The sequence below is a fragment of the Poecilia mexicana genome, unplaced genomic scaffold (assembly GCF_051168715.1).
Source record: "Poecilia mexicana isolate PSO_F unplaced genomic scaffold, ASM5116871v1 scaffold_4, whole genome shotgun sequence".
NCBI lineage: Eukaryota > Metazoa > Chordata > Actinopteri > Cyprinodontiformes > Poeciliidae > Poecilia > Poecilia mexicana.
In genome coordinates this window covers 24546080-24566226 of record NW_028263373.1, presented here as the reverse complement: position 1 = coordinate 24566226, position 20147 = coordinate 24546080, and the positions used below count along the sequence as shown (strand labels likewise).

Genomic DNA, 20147 nt, shown 5'->3' with positions numbered 1-20147 from the left:
CAAGGTAACAGAGCCATAATGCTGTTGATTTAACAGTTAGTTTAGCATTAAATCATTGGGCATTAAGTGATACAATCATATGTAGACTAGAGCAATTTTTTTCCAACTCCTGTTTGTCTTTTACAGCATTTCTAAAATGCAGGTTTCTCTGAAGAGGACCTCAAGACCCGTCTTTTAAAAAATATACTGCTCAAAAAAATAAAGGGAACATTTCACTTTAATTTTGTGTGTGGCTCCAAATCCAGGCCTCCATTGGTTAATAAATTTGATTTCCAATTATGATTTTTGTGTGATTCTGTTGTCAGCACATTCAACTTTGTACAGAACAAAGTATTCAATGAGAATATTTCATTCATTCAGATCTAGGATGTGTTATTTGAGTGTTCCCTTTATTTTTTTGAGCAGTGTACTTTCTCAATACTTTTCTTCCACACTTTTATCAAAGATTCTTTGGTTCAGCGTTCTAACAAGAAGGAAAAATATCTCCTTAGACAAAAGCCTTTTGGACTGAAGTGGAACAAAAATGACACCAGAATAAACCACAACCACATATCAGAGAACATAACTTCAAACCTATTTATCTTTCCTTCGGCACACATTTATATCTGTATATTTTCCATCCTGGTATGTTGGTTGCAGCTGAATGTGTAAGTGTGGGTATATGAGTATACATGTCTCTGTACATTCCTTTTAAATGACTCTCAGCCCTTACAGGATCCACCAGCGTATCGAATTAGATGCATGTTGGCCTGTCAGGATGTGTTAGGGCTGCATGACAAGCCAGCACACACAGACTGTGCTGGCACTCAGACGTTTTGCATACACTCAGTCATGTATGCTTTAATTACACTGTCTGCTAGCTGGTTGTGGAGTGCAGCAGCTGAAGGACACTGACAATGACCACCTCCCTCTCCCTACATAATTAGACATACACCCAAACAATGTAAAATATGTGGGGAAATATGACCTGCAAACAATTTCTGGGTCTTAGAATTCAATTAAACATTCATGAAGACATATATCAATACTTAAAGCAGACACTGCTTTAAGTATGATGTGAAAAGAGTCAATGACATGTTTCCAGAACCAGACTGAAGAATAGAGGAGACTGGGACATTTGCTGTTACTGGTTTTAGTCTGTGGAATAACTTACCCTTTAACATTAGGTCTGCACATAGTCTGGAACACTTCACATCATTATTTGGCATTTACATAAGACATTGTCATTTACCTGCCCTGTCTGTTTAATTTATTGAGTTTTATTTTTATGTGTTTTTATGAATACTGTACAGCATGTTGGTGCAGTTATTTGTTTTTAAATAAAATTGACATAGACTACATGCAATTTGCTGAGCTTTCTTAGATAAATTTCTCCAAATTGGCATTATGAACTGAATTGCACTATACAGCATTATAACCAGAGTTAAGGACGGTCTGTAACTCAGTCTGTCTACATGTCTGGATTGTACTGGATGGACTGGGACTACTTGATATGAACTGGAGCTTCTAAGGGACTAGAGACGGCACTTGTGCTTTGGCACCTGAACTGAAGCAAAGGGACAAATAATCTACAGCTATTGATGCCATCAGGGGCAACATTAAAACTCTCAACTCTCAAGTTTGCCCAGTTAACAACATTTCTCATGGATCTGTGACTGTATCATTTCCACCATTTCCATCCATTATTATTTTTTTGTTTGTTTTCTCTGAACACTAAATAGTGTCAGATGCCTTGGAATCTGAGATTACTGTTCTTTATCCATCTAACAACATTGGAGTAGGTAAGTCCAGAATGCACAGATGAATTTAGGAAAATGTTATTTTGAGTCATTTATATTTAGCAAAACAGCCATGAAAAGAGTTAACTAAAGGGAAGTTATGCCTTTCCTCACCATTTAATTGTAGTGTCCTTCTTGTTATGGTAAAATATTTTCTTTAATCTTTATTTTGCATCTCAACCTAGCTACTAAGCTTCCCCCAATGAGTCTGTAATAGACAGATCAGAGAAACAGATAAGGCAGATGATTCAAAGCTGCCAAATGAGAATTTCCTCTGTTAACCTGTATTTCCATTTATGCTTTAGTCCAACTGATAAGCAAACTTAATGGAACATGCATCAATATTTCCTAAATCCCAGATCTATCTACTTATCGCTTTATTATCTGAGGACTGAAATAGCTTCAATAATCCCAGAAAATTATAAATCTTTAGGCTACAGAGAGAAATATGAAGCAAGCAAGCAGATGTTACCAGAAAGACCATACTGCAATTGTTATTTTTCTAGACATAGGTGCTAGCGCCCAATGTCTACCTGTCATCCTGTAAACACCTCCCAGGGGCGATATTGTGATTTTCTGAATGTTTGCTTTCAGAAAATGATTTCCTTAGTTCAATAAAACAAAGGGTCAGTAAGTATATGATATAGAATTAAACTGGTTCAGTGGGAAGATTAGTCTTCTGGTCATCTGTGCCGCTGGTAGAGGTCCTTAACCCCAAGCTGCCTCCAGATCTGCTTATCGCTGTAAGGATGTGGGAACGTTTGTGAATGCGATTGGGAAACCATGGATCCAGTGTGACTAGAAGAACACACTATAAATTTAGTCAATTTACAATACATCAAGAAAGAATTTATCTTCCATCCCCACATTTCAGAGTGTGTGGGAGTGTGATCTGAAACAAATTGGTGCTCTGCAGCTAACAGTACTAAATCCTGTATTCCAGCCCATTGAACTGAACAGCTGTTAAGGGTACTTTTTTTTGTACAATTATGTGTGAAAGAGGTAAACTAGGAAGAGAAAGAGAACAGCACATGTGAGGGGTGTAGATGAACCATAGAAGGAGGATACATACAGGCCTAGTCCACATGTAGCCGGGTCTTTTTCAGACCTATTATTTTCCATAAAATAATCTTGTGCACACCTGATCGGTTTAAGAAAACTGTTCATCCACACAAACCCACTGAATTCCATCAAATAAGTGTTATTTTAAACACGCCAAACCCATAGGGGGCAGTGCAGGGCAAAGCTAAAACCTATCAGCCATCACAATCTTTCAAAACAACCATGACTTGTTAGGAATTAAACATGGCGGCAATGTTACGGCTCTGACGTCACATTTCAGACTGTCATGTCCTTATCTCCAAATCTCGGGTTCCAATATTCACACGCAAATGCAAAAAAGGAGAATTCACAAATCTTTAATTTGGCTGGAGTGTTCAGTGCTATTAAATAATGTTTGAGTGCTATATTTTAGTACTATTAAATGGAAGTTAGATGTGGATGAAAGACCAAAACATATAAAAACCTGTTTAGTTTATCAGATAGCCAGCTACATGTGAATAAAACCACAGATAGAGAGAGCAGCCAGTAGTGATGAAGACTAATGACGGGGCAGTCAACTGAAAAATAATCCTATAAAAGAGTTCACACTTTTTCACAATTTTTTATGCACAAATTAAGATTGATTTGCTCTCACACCAAAAAAGAATCAGCTGAGGCACAATCAGAAATAACGTAGGATAATATATTTTAATTATGTCAGATAGTTCTCTGAAAAGTTCACATAAACATATCTGCATTGATTTCTGTAAGCCTGTAGAACTCTGGAGAAACTACCCTTGGCTGAAGTCTAGTGGTCTGTTCTGTCTCAACTGGTCACTGTGATCTATGCAGTGCCAGCTAATGGTGGCTAACTGGTGGCACACACCATCACTACATCACATCCTTAGTAACTAAGCTGTATAGAAAGGCTTAAGAAGTGTTAAACAAATAACTAAGTACCAAACAAAAGGCCAAACAGCCAAAGGAAGGAGAGATGAACTTACAGAAACACAGAAAATAAGCTGTAAGGTAGAAACAGACATTTGGGGAAACAATGGAACTTCTTTTCATTCTGCCAGACATTAAAGAGGAATGATATTAAATTACAAGTGTGAACTGTCCTTTATTTGTTTTTCTTTGCAGTGCCTCAGATTTGGAAGCATTTTGTGTATATGAACTGCTGTCTGACACTGAGGAGCTTTGTAGGGCCTTACAATGGGCTTTTGACAGAATTAGAGGTGTTAGACTGAGCCCATTATGGAGGTTGCCAGCTTTTCACTTGATCCTCCTCTGAGTCGTCCTTCTGGAAAGTTCTATAAAATTAAACGTGGCTCCCTAAAATCCTTTTCCAGTAAGCAACCCGGCTCATCATCTTCACCAACAGATGAGTTACGTGACCATGGCCATGTTCCAGAACGCTGACGCCAGACGCAAAACCTGTCCTTAACAGTCCCCTACCCTGATCTGTAGTTTTATTATTTACTTTATTTTCTTTGAGCTTCTTTTTTACCATCTGCATCAAAAGACAGTTTTTAAAATGTACTTTTTCTCTTCCCCTCTTTAGATGGACTGTCTAAATTCCTTTCTATGCTTATCTTTGCACAAAGGTTTTGATTTTTATCTAACAAGTTCAGAGTTCAGCAATAAGACATTATGAGCTTTAAATAGATGAGAAGAAAGGTTTAGCATCACATGCTAAATCTTGTGCATGTGATGACACATGCACAAAACATAAAGTCAGATTAGGTCTGGACTCATCTGACTGGATTACACTCTGATCAGAGTGTAATCCACCCTGCATGTTTGCATAACTTAAGGTAAGTAGTTTTTTTGATTTTTTTTTTTTTTCAAATTACTTTTACAAATTCTATGTAAACATATTCTTTACCACCTACAAAGTGTCTGATTATATGGCTGATGAATACAATCTCAATAACTCAACAGCCAAACATCCATTAAAGCATCAGGAGAAGAACAAGCGATCTGTCAAACTTCTGAGTTTACAAGAAAAAGGGCAGAGATTTTACACGAGGTGAATTTGGTCTTTGTTTCTACTAATGTGATAAATCATTTTACAACCCATTACATTTCTAACTTCAGCCAACGCTTTTTTTTTTCAATGCAAGTGACCAGGATAATGATCATTCTTTGAGACACTCCAGAGCCCACCAATATGCTTCGATTGAGGATCTGTTTAAACAGGCTCTGGTCAGACATCAACAGCAGAACTCCTAAAGGTTGTTAATTTCAGCTCCTGAACATAATAACCTCATCAATAGAAACATTCCAAGAACTTAAATTAAAACTAATAGAAGAGATAGTGTTTCTCTTGTATTAAGAGGTTGCATTTTTCATAAACAACCTGTTTAGTTATTAAAAGGCTTTTGGTGTTTTTTGGACAGTCGTTTTTTTTGCAGAACTTAATAAAATGCCCCACATCCAGTAAACGTTGATAATCTTCCTTCCCTATAATGTGAACTGAAGCAAACAAATCATCCAACAGTTCATCAGTTTTGGTGAGTCAGCCACTGCAAATTGTGCTTTATAATCTGTTCATGAGAAAATGTAGATGACTTCCCAATAAACTGATCGGATCATAGCGTTTCTTTGAAATGAATACTTAAAAATCGCCATAGGAAGATAAATACTAGCGCGCTCATAAGTAAGCAAACAGGAAGTGGAATATTAAATACACTCAGGGATTCAGATCCTACTTTGGTGGGTGACTCATAATGAGTGCTGCAGGGGAGAAAGCAAAAGGGACAGAACCAGGCAGCACCATCCAAGTGGTTCTGATGTGTCCCTGTGTGGGTAGAGCAGGTGCTAAAAGTCCCCCAACATCACCAGTTATTCATCTAGCAAGGGATTATAAAGAAATGTCATATCAGGGTACTTGAGAAGACAAACAGGTTCAATTCATATCCAGATTTCATCTAAAATCAATCCTGAAGATTAGAGTACAATCAAGTTCCACTAGTGTATCAGGATTCAACAAAAAATACATAAAATGTTTCAAACACAAAGAACAGAATAGAATCATTGGCTTTGGAGTCATTCTTACTGTACATGTAGTTACAGTGGTCTTTCCATGCATAATTTAGAGTGTGGTCTGCTCTAGTGGTCACTCTTCTGTGATGCTTCCTTCTCCTGTATACTTTTCCAGTATTTTTCAGTTTCTCTTCTTGGTGGGTTGGCTCATGTGTGATTACCCTAACAATGGCAGTACTCTTCATCTAGTCCAGTGGAGACCTTGACTTGTTTATTCTTCTGTCTCTTGGAATCTTTTTTTGGCAGTCTTGGCATCTGTTTGTATTTCTAAGGTATCCTCTAACTGAATTCACCCCTCTGGGGTTTATGAATAACATATTTATATCTTTATTTATGTGTGTGTGTGTGTGTGTGTGTGTGTGTGTTTGGTTTATTTTTTCAAATGCAATTCTTCAAAGTAGGTGAATTGACCTCAGTGAAGATGGGGAGTCAAGATGGGAAGTGTTTCTGTGTACTTGTGTGTAGTTTGTGAGTCCTCCCTTGTGTTCCCACCGTTAGTAGCTGTTAATAGTTGTTTTTGGCCTGACAGCAGAAGAGCTGGAAGCAGCTGTAATATACTTCCATCGTTTCTCATCAGCTTCAGACTTCCAGAATGACTGGTAGCACCGTCAGGTATTCACTGCCACTAAACAAGACTCAATTTAGTGTGTTTTTATAGCCAAGACATGCTGCATGAGGAATGCCAAATGCCACTGTAAAATTGATGTAATAAAATGGTATATCAGCTAGAAGAAGAAGAAAAAAAACACAAGATCAAGCCTCAATGGGTTCCAGTAGTACTTGTTATATAAAACTGCTGTGACATTTGTGTGTCCTTTCAAAAAATGCACTAAATCACATGTTTACTGGTGCGTGTATAATGCTAGTTGCATCGCTCTTCCTGCACTGGGACATCTGAGTAAAAAATATGTCAGAGCAGTTCATTCATAATGTAGACTGCAACATATCTCTGCAAAAGGAACATCTTAGAGATATGCAGTTTCATAGTTGATAGATCAAACTAGATGAAGTGTTAATTATTAAGGAAAGTTAGGAAAAAAAACATGATAAAAGGCTTACAGCAATCTTTTAACCCTTCATACAGATATTTTCAACTAGGAAAAAGGTCTGAGCTTCATCATCACCATCATTTGTATTTTCTTCAATATTGTTGTGATCAATATGAAAAAACACAAGTAAGATCCAAAACTACTTCTGGAAAAACAAATAAAGCTGCTAAGTGAACTGACCTGCATGCATAAGCAGCAGGTAAATAGAGGCACTTGTTTTATTCAGGAGTGGAAGTTTTAAACCAGGACAGTAAAAGTCATCTGGCTGGAGCCTTCCACCAATTAACCATTAGTACATTTGCCTTATTAGTTGATTAAAATAACTTTTGTTCTGAAAGTTGGTTTTCTTGTGGGTGTGGGGGGTGTGGGTTCTTTAACTGTTTAAGAGTAGGGTTGGAAGGAATTTGCACATTCTTATCCTTCATTTTTATCTTTCTTTAAAGTTGAACTCTTTTGGGAATTTTGGAATAATTATTAGTAAAACCTGCCAAAGGGTTTCCTATTCAGCCTTAACAGAGACAAGAGTCTGTCCCTAGAGTAAAGTACATGTTTGTGTAAAACTGTAGATAACATCTAAAGCAAAGTGAAGTGATGATATAATGCATTTGTGAATTAACTTGCATAGATTTTTTATCTTTTGCTGTACATCGGTAAATTTTTGCCTTACGACCCTGTTTCTATGACTGCAGTTCAACAGCTAAATGAGCAGCTTGTTACATTGTTTTACCTGGTAAATATGCACTCTGTCCCACACACAGACAAGTTGCAACAACGTCATTATCTTGTTATTGGCGACCCCCTATATAGAGGCACAAGGTATATTTAATCTGTAAATAAGAATATTTCTATTATTGATTGGTTGAAATTGTGAATTTGTTTTATTGTATATGAATACTGGTATAGTTTTTGAGTAAGGGTTGATATTTTAGTAGAGAACGTTAATATTTTGTTCAAACATTAGGGTTGTAAGAGTGTGTTTTTATAGCTGTACGTACAGCTCTGGGTTTACTTCCAATAAACCTCACTGCTCATCAGTAAAGCCACAATCCCTCATTTTGGGGGTTCTGCTACAATAACCAAGTCTCCTTTAAGTTTCTCAGTAGGGCTGGTATCAGTCCTCATCTGGTTCCTGCTAAATATTGAACTATGCATGCTGAAAGTAAACATATGCAGGCATTCGGGGGTCTATACAAGGTTACAATTATGTCACATCATCTTGAAAACATCCCATAACTGAAGGATAGAAAGAGGGGCATGTTAGAAAATGTTAGAAAGCCAGAGACACAGAAAATTCACTTTGGGGGAGCAGAAATAACCTGCTGCTGTCTCTAGGCTGCTAAATTGGACTGAACACCATAGCACTGCTTCCAGAACCACCTGTCCCCAGCAGCTAACACACACACACTTCCTCTTTGATTAGCATCACAATTCAAAGTTAGATTCACAGCTTTTGTGTTTCACCTGTTGTCACTGAGCCTACAACTTTTTCTGGTATGGGTTCTTCAAAGATGCAAAAGGTACAAGGCCAAAACAATGCTGCCACCTTCGTCCCTACCTGTCTGGAGGACTGCAGCTGTCTCTATCTGTAGAGCGCGGCAGGAATAGCCTGTGGTATAAACACAGCACTTGCCAAAGTCAAGTTGAAGATCCCACTGACTTAATATTTCACTATCCCTACCTGAACCTGAAAGTTGCCCTAAAACATGTAGCTGCAAAGATGAGCTCTTGTCAGATATTCCTCTCACACCTCAGTGCCCTGCCTGAGTTTTTCCCTCCAGAGCCCCAAAGCCAATGCATCTGCCTGATGACACATGTCAGAAATGACACCCACGTTGCACCGACGGGAGAGAATTTTACTTCCAGATTTCTGCACGCAGAGGTGAGAACACAGACTGAAGGACATTTGAAAATTTGCACGCAATCCCAATGAGGAAGAAATAGTTGCACATCTGGCCTCATAATGCCATTACTTCACTGTCATTTTTAGAAGAACATGTTTTTGTGCACAACTGAACTGAATTTAACAAACTGACCCTCTAAGGTACCGATAAGACGTAATGGTATGTTTTCACGATGGCTCAACAACAACTTTGTCCAACAAACTTTAGTTGCTAGAGGTGCATAACCACATCACGAAGGAGAACTTGACGAAATGAGAGAAACAGATGTTAAATACAGAACAAATACTGTTCAGTGAACCACGTGTCATTTCTGAACTCCACAGAACTGCTACTGTACACAACATCTGGCGCTCTCACAACACATTACCAACTCAACAACTTTGTTTGCTCAGCACGAGGATGAATGGATGCAATTACAGATGCGGCAGATTATGTATTGTAATCTGCATTATCACCATAGAACAAAGAGCCTGAAAAGGTGCTCATATGGTTAAATTCACATCAATGTGCTTTGAGAAATGATCTTACTTTGTACACACACTGAGGCCAGATGTTGAGCACAGTCACTTTTGTTGTTTCAATATTCAAGGTTCAATGGAAACTTTATTATTCCACTAAGGGAAATTTAAGTGGCCCCACACTGGACATATCATAAAGACACATAATGTGAAACAAATTATAGAACTGACAATAGCTGTAACACAATCTGGACATAGCAAAAATACCAAGGAATAAAATAACAAGTATAACTCTTGTGACAAAATAATGTACCTAAGTAGATTTTAGATAGGCTGCATTTTTCTGAAATACATTTTTAATGTTATCAAGTAGATGGACCTATGTTTTTGAAAATGTATTCATTTTACATTTGTAATTTAATCTTAATGTCTCTAATACTCTTTTAAATATATTTTTGTACACTTTATAAAAATATGCTGTTTGCACAAATGTATATCTTAAATTATATCTTAAATGCACATTTTTAAAAAAATGTTACACACACACGCACACACACACACACACACACATATATATATATATATATATATATATATATATATATATATATATATACTAACTACTAACCATGCATGGAGGGTTCCACCCCAAATCCAGCACCTTGAGACTGTACACAAGCCGTAAGGAAGGAAGCAGAGGACTAGTGAGTGTGAGAGCCACTGTCCAGGATGAAACATCCAAGATTCATAAATACATCAAGGACAAAGCCTCAACGGACGATGTGCTCAGCGAATGTCTCAGGCAATGGGGAACAGAGGACGAGGTGCTGGAGGAACCATCATGGGAAGACAAGCCCCTACATGGGATGTACCACCGACAAATAACTGAAGTGGCTGATATCAGGAAATCCTACCAATGGCTGGAGAAAGCTGGACTCAAGGACAGCACAGAGGCACTTATCCTGGCTGCACAGGAACAGGCCCTAAACACCAGAGCAATAGAGGCTCAGATCTACCACACCAGACAAGACCCAAGGTGTAGGTTGTGCAAGGAGGCCCCTGAGACAGTCCAGCACAAAAGAGTAGGGTGCAAGATGCTGGCAGGGAAAGCGTACATGGAACGACATAACCAAATGGTGGGCATAGTGTACAGGAACATCTGTGCCGAATATGGACTGGAAGCCCCGAGATCAAAGTGGGGAACACCCCCAAAGGTGGTGGAGAATGACCGAGCTAAGATCCTGTGGGACTTCCAGATCCAGACAGACAAGATGGTAATGGCGAACCAACCGGACATTGTGGTGGTGGATAAAGAACAGAGGAAAGCCGTTGTGGTGGATGTAGCAATACCAAGTGACCACAACATCAGGAAAAAGGAGCATGAGAAACTGGAGAAATACCAGGGCCTCAGAGAGGAACTGGAGAAGGCCTGGAAGGTGAAGACCACAGTGGTGCCTGTGGTCATCGGGGCCCTCGGGGCAGTCACCCCCAAACTGGAGCAGTGGCTCAAACAGATCCCAGGAACAACATCAGACATCTCAGTCCAGAAATGTGCAGTTCTAGGCACAGCCAAGATACTGCGCAGAACCCTCAAGCTCCCAGGCCTCTGGTAGAGGACCCGAGCTCAGAGGATGAAAGAGAGGGTGAGAAGGGAATTTTTTATATATATATATATATGTATTTTTATTTTTTTTTCTGAAATTGTACTTTATTATTTTCAAATAGATGTTGTATATAAATAAAACAAAACTCACAATGGACTTACTGTAACATATGTAATATTACATTTTTTCACCTTCAAACTCTTTCAAAATTGTTTAAGTAATAACAAATAATTGTGTTTGATGGCTGAGAGGGTTAGGGTCAGAGAGGCTCTACAGCAAAACCTTGACTGGTCTTCAGTTTTACATCTCTCCAAACTACTAAATACCTAATTTTTCAAAAGTATAACGCTTATGAATTTAGAAAATACAGTTTAAATGTAATTCTTTCAAAAAACGGTATACTTATTTCTTACTAATTAATAGTACATAAAAAGTTATATACTTACAGTGTACAAAGTAGACTTGAAGTAGTTCCACTTTAGCATGTAACTGTGCAATTGATTCACCTCAAAGTGTGATTTTCTACAATTTATTTACAACTAAAATATATTAAATACAAAATGTATATACAACTGTATATGTACAAAATGAAAATATACATAGAGCTGAATATGAATTTTGTACCTGTACAGCAGCATCTGTTTTTATGTATTTCAGAAATGATTTCCCCTTGGATTTTGTTCTAGATTTACATCAACTTTCATAAAATGTGTATCCTCTTGATCAGGAGGACTCTGTCATACCCTGAAAATGTGTAACACAGAAAGCATCACAACATGTCTGACTGCTCTGCCGTTTCTTTTAGCCAAGTAAAACCTGAGTCGTTTTTGCTCTTAGGGTTTTTTGTGAACTGGAAAAGCAAGATAAAATACAACATGAAAACTGTTTCATTGTGATGGTGGTCCCGCAAGCCCAAAATGCAGAAATAGAGAAATCAATACTTTAACCAACCAAAACGTTGTCAGAAGGTAAACAGCCAAGAAAAAAAAAACATTGAATTCCCCCCCCAGCTTCCGCACTGATAATTCCTACAAATTCAGATATGAGGGAAATTGGATTCTTCCCATTTTTAACGATGTCAATGAGTTCAATTGCTGCTGAGTTTATGGTAATCTTTGCCTGCAGGAAGTTTTTTAACAGAACATGTTTATGTATCAGACTATTAATTTGGGCTTTTAAATAAGCCTGGACTTTATCCTCGCTGCCTTTTGTTGTTATAATGCTGTTAGGAAGCCTTACAGGCAGATAAACATCATGAAGATCTCTTACATTAATTAAGCTCCTAGTTGCCGGTTGAACCAGGAGTTCCACATTTGAGTGGGTTGACATTTCTGGGGAAAAAAATACAAAAAAAACAAAACAAATCTCTATTTTTCTAGCCCCAGGTAGTGCAACAAACATCCATATTGCATTTTTAATAGAAGCGAATAGGGCCATGAATAATTTCTACTCTCTAAGATGCATATTTGTTGCTTGCAGAGGCAAGATCCAAATTGCACTGTGTCAAACTGGGTTTGTAAATGATTTTAACATCTAAAATAGCACTATTAGTTTTACAAGCTGCAGATGGTGATTGTCACATTTCATCCTCAAGAAGTTAGTTAACTGCACTCTCAACGTGTGTCTTTTGCTGCTACTCTGAAGTTAAACACACTTTTTATTCCCTGAATGTAACAAAAAAAACCCATTGAACTGACCATGCACATGCACTGACAAAGCTTTTGTCAGACTGGTTCCAATGAAAGATGTGCACCTGTGATTGAAATCTGTGTCTTCCTCCACTAGCAATGCCACCCAGAGAGTCAATTTTGCAGCAATTCACTTGGTTATGAACATGCACTGACAAACATTTTGTATTTTCAGTGAAACTGCAGTATCAGTGGGAGTGGCTTAAAACGTCATGTAGGATTGATGTGAATGCAACAGTCAAACTTAGTGAAGTCCTCCTCTCTGAATCATTAGAAATTTGTGCAAAACTCAGCATTCTGCTGAATGTTGAAAAATAAAAAAAAATAAAAACAACACAATTTTGCATTTAAAATCCCAATGAGAATATGTTTGTTGATGCAATGAGTCATTAAAAATCATGGTATGATGAATATAAACAAGTGACAAGTATTCATAATTCAGTCAATGAGCCAGATCTCATCATCTATCAGCCAATCAGAGGAGACGTTGGCGTTTTATTCAGGCAATGGAGCAACATGTCCTGCCTACTTGGGAGCAGCTACATATGCAGCTTTATGGGGAAATTGCAGTGGGTGATTTTACAGAAGAGTTATGGATTCAACACTTTCACATGACAAACTCAATACACTGACACATTGTGATGAAGTGAGCAACGCTGTGAGGTGTGATGTGAAAAAAAGTGTTTTGTATTGCAACCTCAATAACCACATCATCTAAGCACAAAAACCTTTTATTGAAAAATGTGAGATTTTTTTAAATTGGCGCATTTCCACCGAACAAATTTATTTTCAGAATTCCAATTTGAGCAGTGCTCACTTTGGAAACAAACTCAGTTAGCGTTGGACATCACTTCACATAAGACGTACGCCGCAACATTTCCATTAATCTAGAAATGGCAGCAGAAACTGAAAACAATCCAATTGGTCAATGAAACGTGAAGACAGTAGACGCTCTAGGTTACACGTACCTCTGTACTCTCTGCTTTGGTCTGCTCAAAGGCGAATTCCATGGTAGGAACAGCCAGCTCATTGGCAAAGAAACTCACATCTCCAGGCAGCTGAAAGGAACTCACGTTGGGCCCAGGACAGTTTCCTCCACGGATGCAACTCAGCAACTGTCTCTAGAAGTGTGAGAAAAAACACTGGAGAATCAACTTGATGGGGAAAATAAAACAGCTCCATGAAAGAAACCATAACGTGTTATTTGTCCTGGATTCTTGACTGAACTGTGACAATAAAGTAATAAAGCAAATATTTTTTTAGACTGGACTTGGAGAGTGGGTTGTTTCTTTGCCATCTCTGCCAACAACAAACTGATAAAAATCCTCACTCTGACTGCTGTCAGTACCTACAGCTGACAGGAGATACAACAAAACACTGCAGAGCCTACAGATCACACAGGAGGCTTTTAGTACATAGAATACATAAAATAAAGAAAAGGTCAGCAGAGCTAGACTGGATTATTTCTTTTCATGTTTTGTTGTCCAATTAGGAATGCATCACACAAAAGCAGCATTTTGCACATTCTGACACTTCTGCAGAAAAACACAGATTAGCCTGACAGAAGTTCCTCTGTCAGGGTATTCAGTGTTTCAGTTATCTTGGAACAAAATGAAAAAAAAACAACAAAAAAACTAATAACTGGTAAAGAAATGTAGCATTGTGATTAATAAGTGAGTGCTTCAGAAGCTTGTCCAAATGTTATTCCATGTCTGCCACTGAAGTTGTGACATTGATTACAACAATGGTCTTTAAGTTTGAAACATTTTACAATCGTAGAAATTTTTTATAAGGTGTTTTTTGGAACTTAATTGTATTTGTTAAAAAAAACGGACTGACTTACCGGATCTTAAATGAGAATTTGTTCTCAATCAGTTTAATTAAATGTTAAATAAATAAAATAAAATATATTTTTTTAAACCACTGCAATCGAAGTGGTTTCATTTATTATTTCTATCTAATGACCTGGACCCACTGCAGTCTAATTTTACTCCCACAGCCGTACCTAACTGGATCTTTCGTTCAACAAAACCTTTGCATGATTCCACTAAAATTACAAATTAAAATTCTAACATATGCAGTGGTTTTTTGTTGTTGTTTTTTTTTTTGTTTTATAAATTGGTCTCCATGATGTCATTGACATGAGATATTAAAAAAGAAATCAGCAAAAAACTGGAAATAAGCCTCAAGACCTGGTGTGTGAATGTCAGAATTGCAAAGATCAGATCACAGAACGTTTTGACATGTACAAGAGAATCTGTAGCAGCCTGTCTGAACTGCCTGACCAAACTGCATAAGCAGGGGTCAAATTAGACTGAAGTTGATGTGAATGGAGAATATTTTTCCCTAAAGACGCCTGTCTTCCTGTGCCATTGAAAGAGAGTATAAACAATAGGTGAATCTGTAAAATGGGTATATATTCTTCAGGACTGGTTTGTATGAAGTGAAAGTAAAATAGAATGATTGGCTTAAACAAAATGGTCGCCAGCAAAATGCTATAATCATGCAAAGAAATATGCAGGGAAAGGTTTCCACCAAAGTTAACCGACAGTACAACCATATCAAATGAGAAGACTGAAGCTGCGTTTCTGATGGCCATAAAATTCAGCAAATTGTAATTGCCAAAATAAATTTGCATAATGGAAACATGTCAATTTCCAAAAGAACTCACGTTTTGCTATGAAAAGTTTTAGCACCAGGATGAGGTGTTTTAAGGTTGTACTGAAATTAGGGTGTTTTGCAAAACTGCAATGTAAACACTTGTTTTCACGAGTCACATGATGAGCAACATGATGTTACTATTGGCAGAAAAGATTAAGAAGATGACAGGAAGTGGTCGGAGGATGGCAGCAAGGCATGTTTTTAATGACTTATACCTGAACAAACTAACTACATGTAATTTGAATGGTCTCTCATTTAATGCAAACACCACAATTGCAAAATTGTGGGTTTTTTTTACATTAGTTGAATATCTACAAAGTTTTGTGCACATTTGTAATGGAAACGCAGCTTGATATTCGAATCCCAGCATTCAAACACCTGATGTGATTTAAAAACTGATCATCTTTCTTGGATGCTTAAGATGCGCAATCGGAATAATCTCAAGAATTATTCCATATATTTATTCCATCATTGCGCTGAATCTCCCCATTATGTCAAAAGCTTAAACAAAACCTTCTTGCCTTTAACAAGACGTTCCAAATTGTGTGAAGACTCAGTGCTAATCGGAATTTTTAACTACAAGTCTAAATCTAACTAAACAGGAAGCAGTGCGTGGAGAATGTGGGATGTGGTGAGGGTAGTGTTGTGGCTAATTGCTGACTCCAAGCTTTTGTCACAGCAGCACTAACATGCAGCTTGTCAGCAGTACTGGATGCTTTCCGCTGTTGTTCTGTAATTGAAAGAGCAACACAGCTGCTGGAACAGAAATTGTTCAGACAACAGTGGGTAGCGGAAGCAAACAGACTGCAACAGTCAATCAACTGAAGGCTTATCTCTACTGTCCACGTCCTCTGAGCCCACCGCATGTCACAATGTCCTTTTGGCCCATTGCATTTAATTAGAGTTTTCTTTTATCAAGGTTTGTCAAAGGGGAGAGAGCTCTGGTGTCCAATCATTGTCGCCACGGTCACTGACACATTGTCAGCCTGTTGTAGTTTATCACTCCTAAAGGCTGCTGCTCTCTGGACATGAACAGCTGTGTTGACAGGCTCCCAGTCGAACAGAATGAGGGGCAGTAAGTGATACCTGGAACCTCAGCACAGAGTGACATTTCTCTTTAATCCCAAACTTTTCCAATTAATCCCTCAACAAGACTGCAAGGCTGAAGAGGAATTAGTGAGGGGGGTTTCAAGCTCTTTGTGGAAGAGTGGAGAGTAGATATGGATGCTCTGGTAGTTTATGTCTTTAGTTTCAATGCAACTGATAAGGAATCTAAGCAAATCACTGAACAATTAAAAACTGTCAAGATTCCCAATGCACCATTAGCCATTTCAGTTTATATAGGAAACATTGTACAGGGCATCCATAAAACATTTCACATTTTATGTTACAGCCTTTTTACAAATTATATTAATCTCTTTCCTAAGAAAAATCTACACACAAATACCCCATTATGACGATGTGGACATTTCTAGGAAATTGACACCCCCAAAATCAATTCAATATATCTCAGAACTGCAAGTTATATTTGATTGGTTCTGGTATCAACATAAAGGTAACAGTCCAGAGAATAGACCAGAGGTCTAAACATCAACAGTCCTATCGGTGAGAGCAAATATGGAAAAATGGGGATAGTTTTTTTTTTTTCATGACATTTTGTGATGTATAGAACAGACTCTGACTATTTACTGTAGCAAATTTAACTTAAGCATTAACATTTTGGAAAGGTATTGGTTGAAATAAGTCCAGCCTGATTAAATGCTCTAACTAACTGAAAAGCTTCTAATGTCACACAAACACACTCAGTCACACTGTAAAAACCGTCCTCAATGAAAAAGATCATGGAACGTGCCTTACTGTCAGATTTGATAAGCAAACCTCTTTCATGCCATAAAAAAACCACATCTCCAAAGATACGCAGTTCACCATGACACAAACATGACTGCAAATGCAAACTTTGATTTAGAGCAGAAAAACTTTTTGTGTGTGTGTGTGTGTGTGTGTGTGTGTCTTGGCCTAGTAGTAGATCTTGAGCAATGTCCAAAATAAATCGCAGCACTCAGGATGATTGAGAATCTGTAGTATGACTGTAAATTTGCAGAGCACCAGTGGAATCCATTCAGCTTGAAGGAGATGAAACTGTTCTGTCTTTAGAATTGGGCGAATTCCCAGTGGGAAGATGTTTCCAGCTTACAGAGACAGACCCAGGAGAGACGAATCCTTTAGCACACTCAAATTTTCTGTCTTTTGTCATATTTGTTCCACAATGACAAATGTTTTACGCTTTCAAATATGTAGATTTTGTGTTGAGCACGTTTTCAAGGTTTGCTCTACTTCCTGCCATTAGGACTACAGCTGCTGGAGGAAGGCCGTTTTCAAAAGACTGTGCTCGTTAAAGGGGCAGTATTGTGTACCTTCTAGGCACACTGCATCATTTTATAGCATAACCAAGTACCTATGTTACCATTAGCTGCTAAATGCATCAAATATGACTGAAAAGAAGTGTGGCTTTAAATTGGGTCTCTTTAAAAACTCCTGGTCTTTCTGAAACGTTTTTACCAGCATTTCACTGAGAAGTGACTCGTCTAATAACCTCAGCTGACTCACAGTTCCACCAGGTGTTTGCTAATTGCTGCTGGCTAGTTTGAAGGAGCTGAGAAAGGATTTTGCAGGGGACCACGGTCTGTGTGAAAGAAGTTTGGAAGCTGCAGCTCAGAGGAGCAGCTGCAGAAGTAAATTACTATAACTGAAATGAATGAAAGAAAGAATGAATGAATGAATGAATGAATGAATGAATATCTACTTAACATTAAATAATTGGGAGCTGTTGTGTTCCCATTATTTAATGGCGACTAGCAGCACTAAATCTTCAGTCAAACTCCATCAGCTCTGAGGAAAGCTCCTGTCCAGGTTCCTTACAGTATCAAACCACAACGACTTGGAACATTTTGAGGGGGATTAATTATTAAAGCTTTCTTCTTGCCTCAATCAGGTTATTCTGAATAATCATTCCATTAAAACTGAAACTATTGATGTGGCACCCAGGATTATTGAGCCATTCAAAGTGACGACAGTAACATTAACATGCCTTTCAAAATTAATCTTTCCGTATGATTAAACCAAATCAGCACAAAATTAATTTCATTTGCTGTGTTTTTGTAAACTGAATGAGAGACCGTATTTTACAGAAGAAGCATATTTCACAGAAACATGTACCTATTGTTCACAGCAGTTGTTTGGTTTCTAACGAGACACCAACAATCACTCACTCAAAGCCATCATGTCATGAGGCTCTGCGTTTCCAATGGATATTGCCGTACCTGTCGTCACGGCAATATTTGTTGGTTGTTCATTTCACAGGAACATTGCTGCAGAGGCAAGATATTGAATGAACTTCATCTGAACTCAATTTACATAAATGCCTGTGATTAAAAAAAAAAAGGCACTACTACTACTACTGAACAATTCAATTTGTGAGCAAGTGCGCAACTGAACAAGCACGCTTGAAACTGCAGCCGGCTGCCATTACAAACTCTAAAGCCATCGCTCATGTTAGAAATCATTCTGCTGAGCTTATTTAGAGCTGGGAGGGAAAAAAAGAACTTTTACTCTCTCAGCAGGTTTTTAATGTTGAAAATCGAAAACTAGACATATATATATACATAAAAGCTGCAATTAAATCATTGTAACATGTTTATTACTTTTCATACGTTTTCTTTAGCTGTATATCTGTATATCACATTCTAAAACTGGCTGGTTTTAGAATGTGTTCAGAACCTTCAATATGACTCTTGTGTCTGGGAGTAAGCAGTCGAGCAGGAGAGGACTGGATCCGTCTGCTTCCTGCCATGAAGAACTGAGGGTTAATTAATAGCAGTGATTTATTTGATGGGAAGTGATGCAATTAGAGTTCTGCAGGAGAAGCGTGCAGCCTGTAACATGGCTCCCCTGACATGGAGACACACCTTACACTTTTCCGGGGTTTTTTGGAAACAAAACATCAAAGACAAAACAGCTGAACTGGAGCTTTCAGAACATATTCAGCTGCTTTCAAGACAATTTGAGGTTATATTTAGGTATTTAGAGGCTTAAAGGTCTATCGGGTTTTTGAATTCAGAAAAAAAAGGGTTTAAGTGGCAAAGGGTTATGTAGCGGCACAGACCACCAGTTTATCAGCTGAAGAGGAGCTTTAGACAAGCGTAAGTGTTGAATTTCTCTTTTTCTCCCGTACAACCAACAGAGGCTTAAAACAGACTCTGAGTGGGAAAGAGAAACAGTCACAGTGAGTAGAGTCCTTTAGAGAGGCAATATTAAAGAAGAGAGGCATAAAAATGGGAATTCAGTGGGAGGAGAGATAGAATAGGCAAGTGAGCAGGGACGGAAAGAGAGCAGGACAGCAGAGAGAATGGGTAATTTCAGCCTGTGGGCACACACCGGGAATCAATATTTAATTTCTTTGTCAGCTATGATACGGGGAGAGTAAAATCATTTGGAGATCTCAGCCCACCACTCAATATCACTCAATCTACAGAATCATGTGTGCTACATGGAATGGCTTGCTGGACTCAGGCGTAACAGGATGAAACTAGATAATCTCCCAGAGTATATTGACTCTACATCATCAGACAGGAACACGGCTATAAATTCACAGATAATATCTTATTTTCATTTCCACACCAAACAGACAGTTTGCGGACTAAGGACGCAGCGCATAAAGAAATTAGTTACATCAAATATAACCAACCGCCGACTGAAACTGAAACTCCTCATGGGGGGAAAACTCGAATTCACATCAATACTTATTCAAGCAACTGTCAAATTCTCTTATGAAACTGAAACGTGAGGTGTTTTGTCACCAATTACGATGTCCAACTACTTTCCACAGTGTTCAGAGTAAGTTCTGGCTTGGTTGTCGTGTC

General features: G+C 38.1%; 1 protein-coding gene across 1 annotated transcript in view; it reads right to left on the bottom strand.

The window, feature by feature from the left end:
- naaladl2 (N-acetylated alpha-linked acidic dipeptidase like 2) overlaps nt 1–20147 on the bottom strand; it is a 358608-nt gene that overhangs the window by 95114 nt on the left and 243347 nt on the right. Inside the window, exon 13 of the mRNA XM_088005108.1 lies at nt 13536–13688. Within this exon, the coding sequence (XP_087861234.1) occupies nt 13536–13688 (153 nt within the window). The remainder of the gene's footprint in view (nt 1–13535; nt 13689–20147) is intronic.